This window comes from Trachemys scripta, chromosome 1 (assembly GCF_013100865.1).
Source record: "Trachemys scripta elegans isolate TJP31775 chromosome 1, CAS_Tse_1.0, whole genome shotgun sequence".
NCBI classification, from domain to species: Eukaryota; Metazoa; Chordata; order Testudines; family Emydidae; genus Trachemys; species Trachemys scripta.
The window spans coordinates 24,190,627-24,203,164 of record NC_048298.1 but is presented as its reverse complement, the minus strand read 5'-3'; the positions used below and the strand labels follow the sequence as shown (position 1 = coordinate 24,203,164).

Genomic DNA, 12,538 nt, shown 5'->3' with positions numbered 1-12,538 from the left:
TGGCACCTCCAGGGATATTGTGGTCAGTAGGGACTCATTGGAAGCAAGAGTGCAGGTCTGATTCTGCTTTCCAGCAACTTACCAATGTTCCCTACTCCCTCCTACAGTGCCCTCTAGTGGCCACTTAATCCCTTAGAAATAGAGCAGTTTCTAGAGTTACATTTATGAATATTTTTATACTTACATGACCTTAAAATGTCTATGTTGATGCTTTGGCTCTTCTCATCCCTCCAAATATTTAAAATTAATTTTCTCCTGAGGCTCCATGCCAATTTAGCATCCAGAACATAGTTTATAACTGAGTTATAAAGAGGATTATTATATATTGTTCATTCTGATTTACTCCTGATTCTGATAACACAAACATACCACTAGCCTGTGACATGGTATGGGCTACATTTCCAGAAGTTTAGCCTCTCCTTTTGTGAAAGCAATTTTTTTTTCTTCTCCCAAGATAGATTGCACAAACAAATATGCCAATATTTAGAACGGCAGTTAATTTGCACATGCAAAACCTGTGTGTGCAATAAGGAAGGCTGGAAACAAGGGCCTATCTGTAATACTTCTTTGAATCATTCAATTAATATAACAGAAATATTCCTAATCCTGTAATGCAGCTGCAAATAGTGCTCAGAGTGAATATAGAAGCTATTATGAATATAGTATATATTGGTATGATCTTGCCAGCTAATAATTTGTCAAACTATTTTAATAGTGGTGGACCTATAAAGTGGGGGTGAAACTGCTATCAAGTCATCTTGTCCCTTTAAACCAAGTTTGCTTTTGATTCATTTGTTAATACAGCATACTTTCTCTTTGCACTTTTGAAGAAAGTTTTGGGCAGATTCCTTACATGATCAATGAATGTGGCCCTTCTTAGGATAAAAAAGTAATTCTCCCTCACCTCCCATCCCCCACCTTCCACTCCTACAAGAAGAATGCTTATTCTGTGCCCACGTACCTCTACCCTAAAAACGGCCTGCGTCCAGCTCTGCATTGCATTTGCACTTCAGTTTTTCTCTACATATAATTCACAGTCTGTCTGCTGCACAATAAAACCACACACCTTTTTTGCATGTGCTTCTTGAAAAGCCATTTCTTTGTAAACAGAGTGGGCCCTTAATAACTTACAAAGAAATAGTGAGCTCTGATCAAATGCATTCAGAACTGAAGGGGAATAAACTGCAAACTAAGGGTCTGATCCTTCATTCTTTAAGCACCCAAAACTCCCAGTGACATCCTTGGGAATTTTAGTTGTGCAAGAAATGTAGGATATGGCCCCATTCTTGTGTGTTTGTGTGTTTAACTTTGCAATAATAATCACAGAAATAATCCCTCCATAAACCATCACTTCATGCTATTCATTGTCGAGATAATCTTACATTTTTGGCACAAATGATTTGGATTTTGTGTTGCATTTGTTGCAAAGAATTTTTATGCTTTTTTGCAATATTCAAATATAAATTATATCTTCTAGCCATAACAAAACATATTCAAGTGGGAAAACATTTTCATTTGCTTCATTTCTTTAGCAGAAAGCAACGTTTTGAAACATTTCACTGAAGATTATTAAAAATATTTGTAATAAAGAAAAGGAACAATTAAAATGTTAGGGCATTATCTTTGTATTCACAAGATTTATGCCAAATTTAGTATGTGCTTTTAAGACTGTCTTTTACTATGTTTCTAAAAAAAATTGCATGATGAATTTTTATAGAAAATATAAATGTTGATTTTAAAAATCAGAAAATAATTTGTTCAATTTTTATTTTCAAAAGAGATGAAAAGTCCTATATTGCCTCTAAACCTCATCAGGCTTTTATGACTAGTCACAGTGCTGCATGCATTGAAAGGCATTTTCTAATTTGTGTTGTATTTCATTATTTGCTGTCACTGGTTTTACACTAGAGTAAGGTAAGTACTTTCCCTGAATTAATATCAAATATATGTTGGTAGTACAGCTATGGTACTTTTAAAGACTCTAACCCTGTATTTCGTCAATGATGATATTTTGTGGGAAAGGGATCGGCCTCATTTGTACTCTCAAAGAAGTGAGCATGCATTGCTGTCTCATAAAGGCCCAAAGCCTGCAGCTGTTCCTCACAGACTGATTCTGTGGGGTTCTCAGTGCCCTGAGGAGTTAAAGTTTGCAGGATATGTTCAGCACCTCACTCAAGCAAACTTTCAATTAAGACAGTGGGCATTGTAACTAAGGATTCAGAGCCCTGCTCATGGTAGGTGCTTGGCTCCACCTGAGAGTTCCTGAGTGCTCCCAACAATCCTTGAAGTAGGTCGGAACTGAGGATGCTCAACGACTTGCAGGATCTGGCTCTTAGACCTGATGTAAAATTCTCACTATTTTCAGTAAATTAAAATTACTGAATTAAGGCCAAAATTATCTGCTGTGTGTCAGTAAACATGTACAATAAATATATGCAGTGATGCATGAGCATGTAACTAAAACAAGCAATAAGTATTTATTTGGGTGGGTTTTTTGCTTATTATAACATCATCACTTTGTATGGCCATAGTTATGCAGCTAGGCATTTCTAATCACCATAGTAGCTAGAGACATAGGTTTTAATACTGATCCTATTGGAGTTTTGCCATTGACTTCAGCAGGGCCAGGGTTTTGCCTGGAGTCTGTCACCATTCTTAGGGGGTTTGTAACTCAGCTGCATGCTAAACACTGTTATATTTATTTATCAGACCATGTTGCCTTTCATTTTTTCAAAGGCTTGATTTAGGTTAAAGTTTGGTTTGGCACCCAGAAGCCTTTGTTTCTGACGTGCCATTTCAGTTAAAAATATAAATAACAAATAAAAATAATTCATGGTCTTAGAATAGGTACCTATTATTTACCAAATGTTCTTATTCGCTTGGCCATGTTTAATTTAAAACAAAAAAAAAAAGCAGGATAATAGTCCAATATGTACTTTAAGAAATTTATATTTTAAAAAATCTTGTTAAATTGCTGAGGCTTAAAAGGCACATACAGAGTAACTCCTCATAAATTGCTTTATTGTTCATGCTTACTGAGCATCCCCAACATGGCTCTTCATTATACTAGATCTGCCTGAGCTGCTCTCGTTTACAGTGGTGTGACTCCAGTGACTTCGTTGGAATTACTTAGAATTTACTAGTGTAAGTGAGAGCAGTATTTCAGCCCCCATATTTTTTTTTAAATACAAGCAGATTGCCCTAAAAAGGTGACAGATTGGATTGTGCAATAATTGCTTCCTAGGTTTTGTTACTATTCATTCTGTCAAATGATCCACAGATAACTAGTCTTTGGGAGATTTTTTTTCATCTGTACTCTTCATCCAATGATCTGGTAAGTGCACCGAAGATGCACCAAAGGATCAGTGCATGCTGATGAACCTTGGAAAGTTTATTGTGCACTGTCACTGAAATTGTAATGGTGTCTAAGTTCCCTTTGCAGTTGGAATGATTCCATTCAGATTCCATAATATTTGAGGTAGGGATTGTTTCTCCCCATATATCTTTGAAGTGCATCGCACATTGTGGATACTGTTACAATATAAATAATAACAACAGCATCTCTATACAGTCTTAATGACAAATCTGTTTATTTCTAAAAAAAAGAAATAAAGTTCCATACTGCTATATAAAACATTAAAGGGCTTCTTTAGACACTAAATCCAATAAATGCAGAATTATCTTTTCTGCAATGGCTTTATGATATAGCTATTAAGGTGATCTTATAAAGTACTATTGGACTTTGTTCTCTTATCAATGTATGATGTTAACTTCCATTATAGTTAATAAAATTATATGCATATACCTCCACCCCAGCCCACAGATGGCAGAGTATACTCTTATATGCTGCACTAAAGGTCAGATCCAACTTCTATGAAGGCAATGAGAATTTTTCCATTGACTTCACTGGGCTTTGAATCAACCCTTCAAGCCCTAACCAACTCCTACCAAAGTCAGTGGGAAGACTACCACAGACTTCAGTGGGAGTGAGATTGGGTCCTATCAGCACAACTGAAGGACTGAGCATTAGCTTAATTGTTGTTTTGTGGGTTTGGTTTGGTTTTGTTTTCATACCTTTTTTTTTCTTGTACTGCACAGTTTTGATTTAACATAGTAAAACATGTGAACTCTTTCCTTGGGGCACACAACAAATACATTTCACCACCTTGTAAAATACCACTAATAGATTGAACTTAAGTCAAAGACTAAGCAGCTGCTTCTGGCCTATAACTCACGTGATCATCTTTTCTAAATGAAAATTCTTCATTTATTTCCTTAAAATGTCTGCAGCATAATTATTGTTGCTTAAGTCTTGTTAGTGTCATTACATTTAAGGTGGTAAGCAGTGTTAGACAGAGATGATAGTGTATTAATAAGAATTGTTAAAGAACATTTTGAGCTATTTGTTCTTCTTAAAAACATATTTGATTTGCCTTAAATTATAAGGTGGCAGGAAAATAAAGGTGCACAGGAAACATTAGCTTTGCTAATCACTGTCAGTCTCACACAAAGCTATAATAAATTATTGTAGTGCAGAACTTCCCTTTCTGGGTAAAAGCCAGGTGACATCAAGCTCAAATGTTAAACAAAAACCACCTCTTAAATGAAAGATGCTCTGGCATAATGGCTACTGTAACAATGCAAGAGTTTGTATTGTATCCATTCCCACCAGAAGCTGCATGGCTTGAAAAACTGGGCGGGCAGGGTAATAGAGTCAATTATTGTAGTGTACTGTAGTCTATAAATTAAGTTCTCAGTTAGTTGTTGGAAAGGGGATAATTTTGAAGTCAATTTTATACAGGTGGTTTCTTTATACAACAGTAAAAGCTATTCTTGCCTATGGAGGTTCATGCTTATTTTGAGAAACGTGTATTTAATCTTTTTCCTTAGGGGTCATATTCACTAAAAATAAGCTTATGCACTTGGAAGGGAGAGGGTAATTGATTGCAAGCTGAGCATTTACTTTTCATTCACAATGAAAACTCACCACCCTGCCCTAGCTCCCCAAACAGAGAGTTAATTGTGACACCTGCTGCCAGTTTGTTGTTTCATGCATCACCTTTATAACAAAACTTAGGACTTGCTGAACTCCCTGGGTTGTGGACCTCCACCAACAGAGGCCCACAGTCCACCTGAAGCAGAGGTAGATAGGCCAAGCTGCCAGCATCCTGTTCACCACTGGGGGACCAAAACCAACTCCCACTACCTCCAAAGCAGGCTGATCAGCCCTGGAGGGGCAGAGCCAAGCCAGCCAGAAGCTGCATGGACTCCACCAGAATGTATTACTGTCTTTCCATGGAATCACACCAGGGAATTATGGTGGCATTCCTTGGACTGAATCTCCCTCACTCTGGTGCAGTCAGTGTTCCCCTCATGGATGCATAGGGCTGAAAATTGCATCCCACCCCTTGCATCTACAAGGGTGAATCTGACCTTGAGACTTGATCTTTATAGGCCTGATCCTGCATCCATTGAAACCAGAAAAGATAGGATCAGGTCCTGTGACAGTTCATCTTATGGTGGGTAGCAGTTGTTCTGCTGAATCACTGAGTTTTCTCACGCTGGCAACCATCAGTATTGTTGGTTGCACATAGGATCTGATTGTGGATGTTGGACTAAGATGGCTTCCAGCTTAGCCTTGAGAGAATATTAATATTTTTTGCAAATAGTGTCCAGAAGGGATAGTGCAGCGGCATTAAGCATCAGGATTATAATACTTGGGCTTCCTAGAACAGTGTCAAAGCCTGATAGTCAATACTGCCCTTTATTATTCTGAGATAAATTCGTTCTGTGCAGTTTCTTGGGTGGGACTTCTCTGATGAGACTTTACAGATTAGGCCCTTGCTGCAAAGTATGGACATTAAATTCCCCATGTACCTACTTTTCATTTTTAAAAGCAGGGGTTTCACCCCAGGTTCTGACCAGTGTATCTGTCCCCTCTCCTCCCAGTGTTGTGCCATAGTGGTTGCCACGCTCCCCATCCAGAACCGGTTGCTTTCAAGTGATGTGTGTATATGGATAGTGAAGTGGTTTGTGATCAATAGGCATGAAAGGCGCTGTAGTAATGTCAGATAGTCGCATTCTGTGCTACATGTATCTTTTCATTCTCATAAGGCTGGATGGATTTTGCTTGTAACTTTAAATGAGACTTGTATTCACCAGTGTGCTAATGAGAATTACAAGCAAACAAAGTTAAACCAAATGGAGCTGTTCAGAGTTCCACTCCACCAGCACAGATGGTAGAGCTTAGAATTGCCATGTAGCCTCAAAAGTGAGTCTCTTCAAGGTTATGTGCAAGTTTGCATTTAGGAGCAGAACTGTATTGAATCGTCATGAAAGTTATGAGTTTCTTCTCCAGAGCCTGTGGCATTCCTACCAGTTAGGAATTAAGCTGCCAGGAGAAACATGGAGCGACATCTCTGATGCAAGTGCATTTAATCAGTGGCGCCGCACCAGGAATATATTGGCTTGGTTTTATAACTTTTGGCCAGATATTACAAGGCACACTGTTCAGAAACCAATCTCTCGGCAGGAAACACTGAAGAGACCTCTCTTTTTTCCCAGTTCATTCTTTCCAGACTGGTAGCTCTGAAAGTGGCCTCTCCTGACACCCAACCTAAGTGAGGGCTTGAACATTGGGGAAAAGGCTTCTTCAGCAAATATTAGCTGTTTATATGTATTACAACTGTTTCAATGTAGATTATTTTAACTATGTTTATATTTAAATACAGCTCAGCCTTTTTATGGAATTTATACATAATATGCACCAAAATTCTTGCACCATCTTCTGGCCATTCTATATGCTAGGACTGGTGTAGCCAAAGGGCCAAAAATAGCAACAGCCATGTCCCTCTCCCTTAAAGGAAGTTGAAGTCTAGTTGATGGTGCTTGTCTCTAGCGATTAGATACAACAGCCTCCACCCATTCAGTTGTAGTGTATATTAGGCCCCCATAGGGTGACCAGACAGCAAATGTGAAAAATCGGGACAGTGGGTGGAGGGTAATAGGAGCCTATATAAGAAAAATACCCAAAAATCGGGACTGTCCCTATAAAATCAGGACATCTGGTCACCCTAGGCCCCCAAATACCCCTATCCTATTCAGCCAGTAAGGAAATTTACTTTTCATGGACTTTTCATGGTACTTTCCACAATTTTCCATTTGTTTCCCTTGTGCTCTGGGATTTCCCTTTGTTTTGTTTTATTAGGGTGACCAGATGTCCCGATTTTATAGGGACAGTCCTGATTTTTGGGTCTTTTTCTTATATAGGCTTCTATTACCTCCCACCCCGTGTCCCGATTTTTCACATTTGCTGTCTGGTCACCCTGTTTTATTAAGCCTTACCGTCTTCAAAGAAAGAGCCCTATTTGGAAATGGAAAACTGTCTTGATTTCTCATTTAAAATCGGGTCATTCTATTCCATGTGTTTCTTTGATCCTCTTCTAAAGATTTTTGGGTTGTTGGGGTTTTTTAAGAAAACTTCACTCAGTCAAAGTCATTTAGTTCAAAGGTTTGCTGCTTAGCAAATCTCAAAGTTTGGGAGGTGGAGCAGTGTTTTTATTTTATTCTCAAAAGGAAGTGGCTACTCACCAGACCCTGTAAGGGATCCCACTCTGGATTCCATGTGCTTTAAGCTCTAGAGTCTGAACAGAGTTCAGGCACTGCCCCGGCTTGAGGTCTCTGGGCACACTCTTGGGGTGCAAATCCTCTGTTTAGCATCCCCTCCTGAGAGCTTAGACCGGTAGTCCAACTGCCTAGCCTCTGGGACTAGTGCTAACCCCTCACTCTCCTGTAGTTTAACACACCCTTTCCCAGCACACCAGCCAGGTACGCACTCTGGGGTCACAGGGTTAACACTTTAAGGGCATATAATAGGTTTCTCTCTCTCTCAGACACACACACACACACACACACACACACACACACAGCAGAGCAGAGCAGAGCATTCTTTGGGTTGGGGTCAGAATCCTCTGTGGGTTTTCCCAGGGTTCTTCTTCTCAATCATGGAGCGCCTATCTTTCCCTCCCCAGGTCAGTTTGCTTTGATTTTGGTTGGTCCTGCAGCTAAACTGGGCCCTGTTTGCTATGAAAATCGCTTGTCTTTTCCCCCTTGCCTGCTCAAAACTTCTTGTGTGGTTCTCACGTATGAGCCCTTTTCAAAACCCTGCTTTGTCATCTCTGCCCCTTTATTCTGGCTGAGGATTTTCCACTCTCTCCCCTTCACCATCCTCCTGCAGAGAGGTAGGATAAAATTGATTCTTCTAGGCTTCAGCTAAACCATTGTCCCATGGTACTTTCACTCGAATAAGTAGTTGTGGCATTCTAATGACACCCCCCCATTGTGCCTGGTGAGGGAGGGATGTGACACACCCCTTGTCAGCAATGGTGGAACCACATTCATATAGAGGTATTCAATGATACAGACATTTTCATAACAACTGAGTAACATTGGCCTGAATTCACAAGTTCTACAAACAGACTCCCCAAATCGTCACAATAGCAAAGCCAGACGTTAGGGAGGTGGAGCGGTATTTTTCTGCTGCACTCAAAAGGAAAGGGGTTAACAGCATCTCTCCCATTTAGGAATCTGTAAATGAGAGAGACAAGGATTTTTGGAGTATAAATCAGGCTTGGAGAAATGCCCTATGTTGGGAGGGGATAGAGTGCATACAGCTTGAGTGAATCTGGCCCTAAGCCCCCATCAGTGATAATTAATTTAAACTCTTGCTCTAGTTCTGAAATACTGAATTGTAAGCAAAATCAAAGTGGGCCCGAGTCTCAACTGCCTTGCACCTTGTACAGTCCTTGTCACTGTTCGAACATGCTATCAGATGCGAATGGTAATATTTTACATCACTTTGCAGAGGCAGAAAAGACTGTGCAAGGCACAAGAGGGTGGAGAATCTGGCCCCCCAGCTTACATGTCAGAAGGCAATGTCAAAATGGATGCAAAGAGATTGACATTCTTTTCCTCCTCCCTACCCTTTGATTTTAACAGCACTCGCAAACAAAATTACATGATGAATTTTTCACGGCAACATGGGCTCAGGCATTTCTACAACAGAAGACGAAGGTCACTTAGACGATACCCATGAAGAAACGAGAAATTTATATTTTCCTCCCAACATGTGATGTGTTGCTTTCCATTCTTTAAATCTTAGCACTGCATCTGGTATCAGGACTTTTCTGCAACTGGCTTGGTGAATAACGAAAAGCCTTTCTCAAGACAGAGTGTACACCACTTTTTCGCACTGTGAACTAATGAGAAGTGACTTATTTTCTCATAGATAAATGTTTTAATGTTGACGTGTCTGTGAAAATTGTGATCTGTTGTAATATCAGTTACAGTGGCAGTATGGGAAGTAAGCAACTAATCTGTTTAACAGGAAAAAAAGTTTAAGCACAAAGACTTTTTCAGATTTTATGTTTAAAAAACTACATATTAAGTACAGTATTTAACATTCTTTGTCACATAGCTATTTAAATGCACTTGTATTTCAGCTCTGTATCATATTTTATATGATTAAGTTATCATTGTCTTCTTTGTATTCTCTTCTACAACATGACACATTGGCACTGTATTTACTTGTTATGTTGTTGTAATATTTTGCTGCTGATTTTTGGGCTATTTACACTCTGATAACATGCATAAAGCAAATTGCAATACCTACTCAAGAAGATAATTGCAAAAGTAGTTGTAAAGACGTTGATCTCCTTCAGTCTTACTCTTTGATATGTCTGTTGGTTAGCATTGTTTTGTGGATAAGAAAAATGCTTGACATTTAAACTTTTTTACTAAGCAGCTGTGGATAAAACCCCAAACAGAAGTTCCCATTTCCTTGTCTAAAGGTAAAACAGTTCTCTGAGACTGATTTACTTACAATAACTGCCATTTGATGTCTGTAGTAATGGAGTGATTTGTAAAGTGAAAGTTTCATCGTGTTCTATTTGGTGTTTGTTTCTATTGCGGGTCATGTTTGTATCTTCTGATAAAGTTGTACCTACACCAGCAACATTACAATGCCCCTATAGCCCTAAGCTGTCTATTATCATAAATAAAATGTTTCACTATATGGTGAACCAAGCTAAAGATCCATGCTTCAATAAAGTAAAGTTGATAAACAAGTTTGTTATTAGATTTTTCAGGCCATTGTGTCCTAAATTAAATTATTTGGTAAGGGATTTGGTTTGCTCACTCAGATTCTAACAATAGCACACAGATGAACCCTGTTTAATATTTTTTTAATATTTAGTACATGGTGCTTCAGTAGTGTCTTTCCTTTGGGAATCTCAACGTGCTTTACAGACATTAATTGAGGAAGCTTCATAACACCTCTGAGATATATAAGTATTTTACAAGTGGCAAAGCTGAGGGCAGGTGAGTAAGAACAAACATTTGCAAGCTTGGATACCTAAAGTTAGGCACCTAAATCCATATTTACGCTGATCCCATACAATTTCATGGAAAATGTGGGTGTTGAACACTTCTGAAAATCAGGCCATTAGGGGCTAACTCTAGGACCTATAATTGAAAACGTTGACTTAGCCAGAGTTACATAATGCATCATTGGCAGAACTGGGAACAAAACCCAGAAGTTCAGACTTCCAGTGTCCTTCACTATGGACTGGACCATTCCTTTTTAAGACAATTACTTTACTCTCAATCTTGTCAATCTGTTTAAAAAAATATAAAAGATCTATTCAAAGGAAAGAGTTTTGAGACCCTAACCAAACTATTATTAAATTGTATAATATTTAATGTTTTTTATTATAAGACTGAAAATATTATAATACAAAGTCCCAACTCCCTCCTTCTGAACAAAGATCCAAGATATTAAAACTCTTTTCTTTAAGATAATTTTATTTGGCATAGCATGTCAACAGATGGACCACATTTTAACATACAGCATGTGTAGCTGTTACATGGCGAGAAAAACACTTTCTATCAAGTACAATTGTATAAGGGAGTGAGGAAGGTGAGTATGAATTAATCACACTCCAGATAAGTGAGACCAGTACAGTCAGTCAGATGCTTCTCAAAATCATAGACATTTATCTTGAATAAAGATTTGTGGGTGACAAATTGGTTCAATTGAATTATATATCTAGAGCCCAGCACTATAATATCTAAACATAATGTATCATTTCTGCATGCCAAAGTTCATAGGGGACTCCACAGTGAATTCTGCCCTTTTGCCCTCCCCAGGGTCAAGGAAGCTCTTTCTTAAGTTTGTGTTTTTATTAATATAACACACAAGGAGTTTGTATGCACTGTGTGCTCAGTGTATTTACTGTCTTTTTTCTCTCCCACGTGACTGGTGAAACACTGGTATCAGTTGATACTAATGGTCACTGGAGTAGCAAGAATGATATAGTACATTATCAAGAGCAGTATAATAGCAGCAATGCTATAAAATGGGCTAATCTTATCTATTGATATTACACCGTGGCAGGGATAGCTCTGAAGTTGGCAGAGTTTATTGTTCCTGCTGGTCATCACTAACCCACATTGCAATGGAATAAGAAGAATGTAAGTCCAACAAAATTTGAATTTAAAAATATGAAAAGAAGTAAAACTCCTGCCTCCTAGAGTTCTTAACATAGAGTCATACAAGATTAGGTTGGAAGAGACCTCAGAAGGTCATCTAGTCCAACCCCTGCTCAATCATCCCAGCCAGGGCTTTGTCAAGCCGGGCCTTAAAAACCTCTAAGGATGGAGATTCCACCACCTCTCTAGATAACCCATTCCAGTGCTTCACCACCCTCCTAGTGAAATAGTTTTTTCTACTATCCAACCTAGGCCTCCCCCACTGCAACTTGAGACCATTGCTCCTTGTTCTGTCATCTGTCACCACTGAGAACAGTCTAGCTCCATTCTCTTTGGAACCCCCCTTCAAATAGTTGAGGCTGCTATCAAATCCCCCCTTAATCTTCTTTTCTGCAAACTAAATAAGACCAGTTCCCTCAGCCTCCCCTCATAAATCATGTGCCCTAGACCCCTAATCATTTTCATTGCCCTCCACTGGACTTTCTCCAATTTGTCCACATCCTTTCTGTAGTATGGGTCCCAAAACTGGATTCAATACTCCAGATGTGGCCTCACCAGTGCCAAATAGAGGGGAATAATCACTTCCATCAGTCTGCTGGCAATGCTCCTATCAATGCAGCGCAATATGCCGTTAGTCTTCTTGGCAACAAGGCCACACTGTTGACTCATCCAGCTTCTCGTAATCCCCAGGTCCTTTTCTGCAGAATTGTCGCTTAGCCAGTCGGTCCCCAGCCTGCAGCAGTGCATGGGATTCTTCCATCCTAAGTGCAGGACTCTGCACTCATCCTTGTTGAACCTCATCAGATTTCTTTTGGCCCAATCCTCTAATTTGTCTAGGTCACTCTGGACCCTATCCCTACCCTCCAGCATATCTACCTCTCCCCACCATCTTAGTGTCATCCATGAATTTGCTGAGGGTGCAATCCATCCCATCATCCAGATTATTAATGAAGATGTTGAACAAAACCAGCCCCAGGACTGTCCCCTGGGG

The 12,538-nt window shown here is 39.3% G+C and overlaps 1 protein-coding gene across 2 annotated transcripts in view; it reads left to right on the top strand.

Annotated features, from left to right (window-relative positions):
• RELN (reelin) overlaps positions 1-10,124 on the top strand; it is a 438,814-nt gene extending 428,690 nt beyond the window's left edge. The window contains exons 64-65 of one of the 2 annotated variants that reach the window (XM_034766139.1): positions 1,909-1,914; positions 8,998-10,124. In XM_034766139.1, coding sequence (XP_034622030.1) covers positions 1,909-1,914; positions 8,998-9,094 — 103 coding nt within the window. In that variant the 3' untranslated portion in view covers positions 9,095-10,124. The remainder of the gene's footprint in view (positions 1-1,908; positions 1,915-8,997) is intronic. The other variant, XM_034766147.1, reaches the window with a different exon arrangement.
• The last annotated feature ends 2,414 nt before the right edge of the window (positions 10,125-12,538 follow it).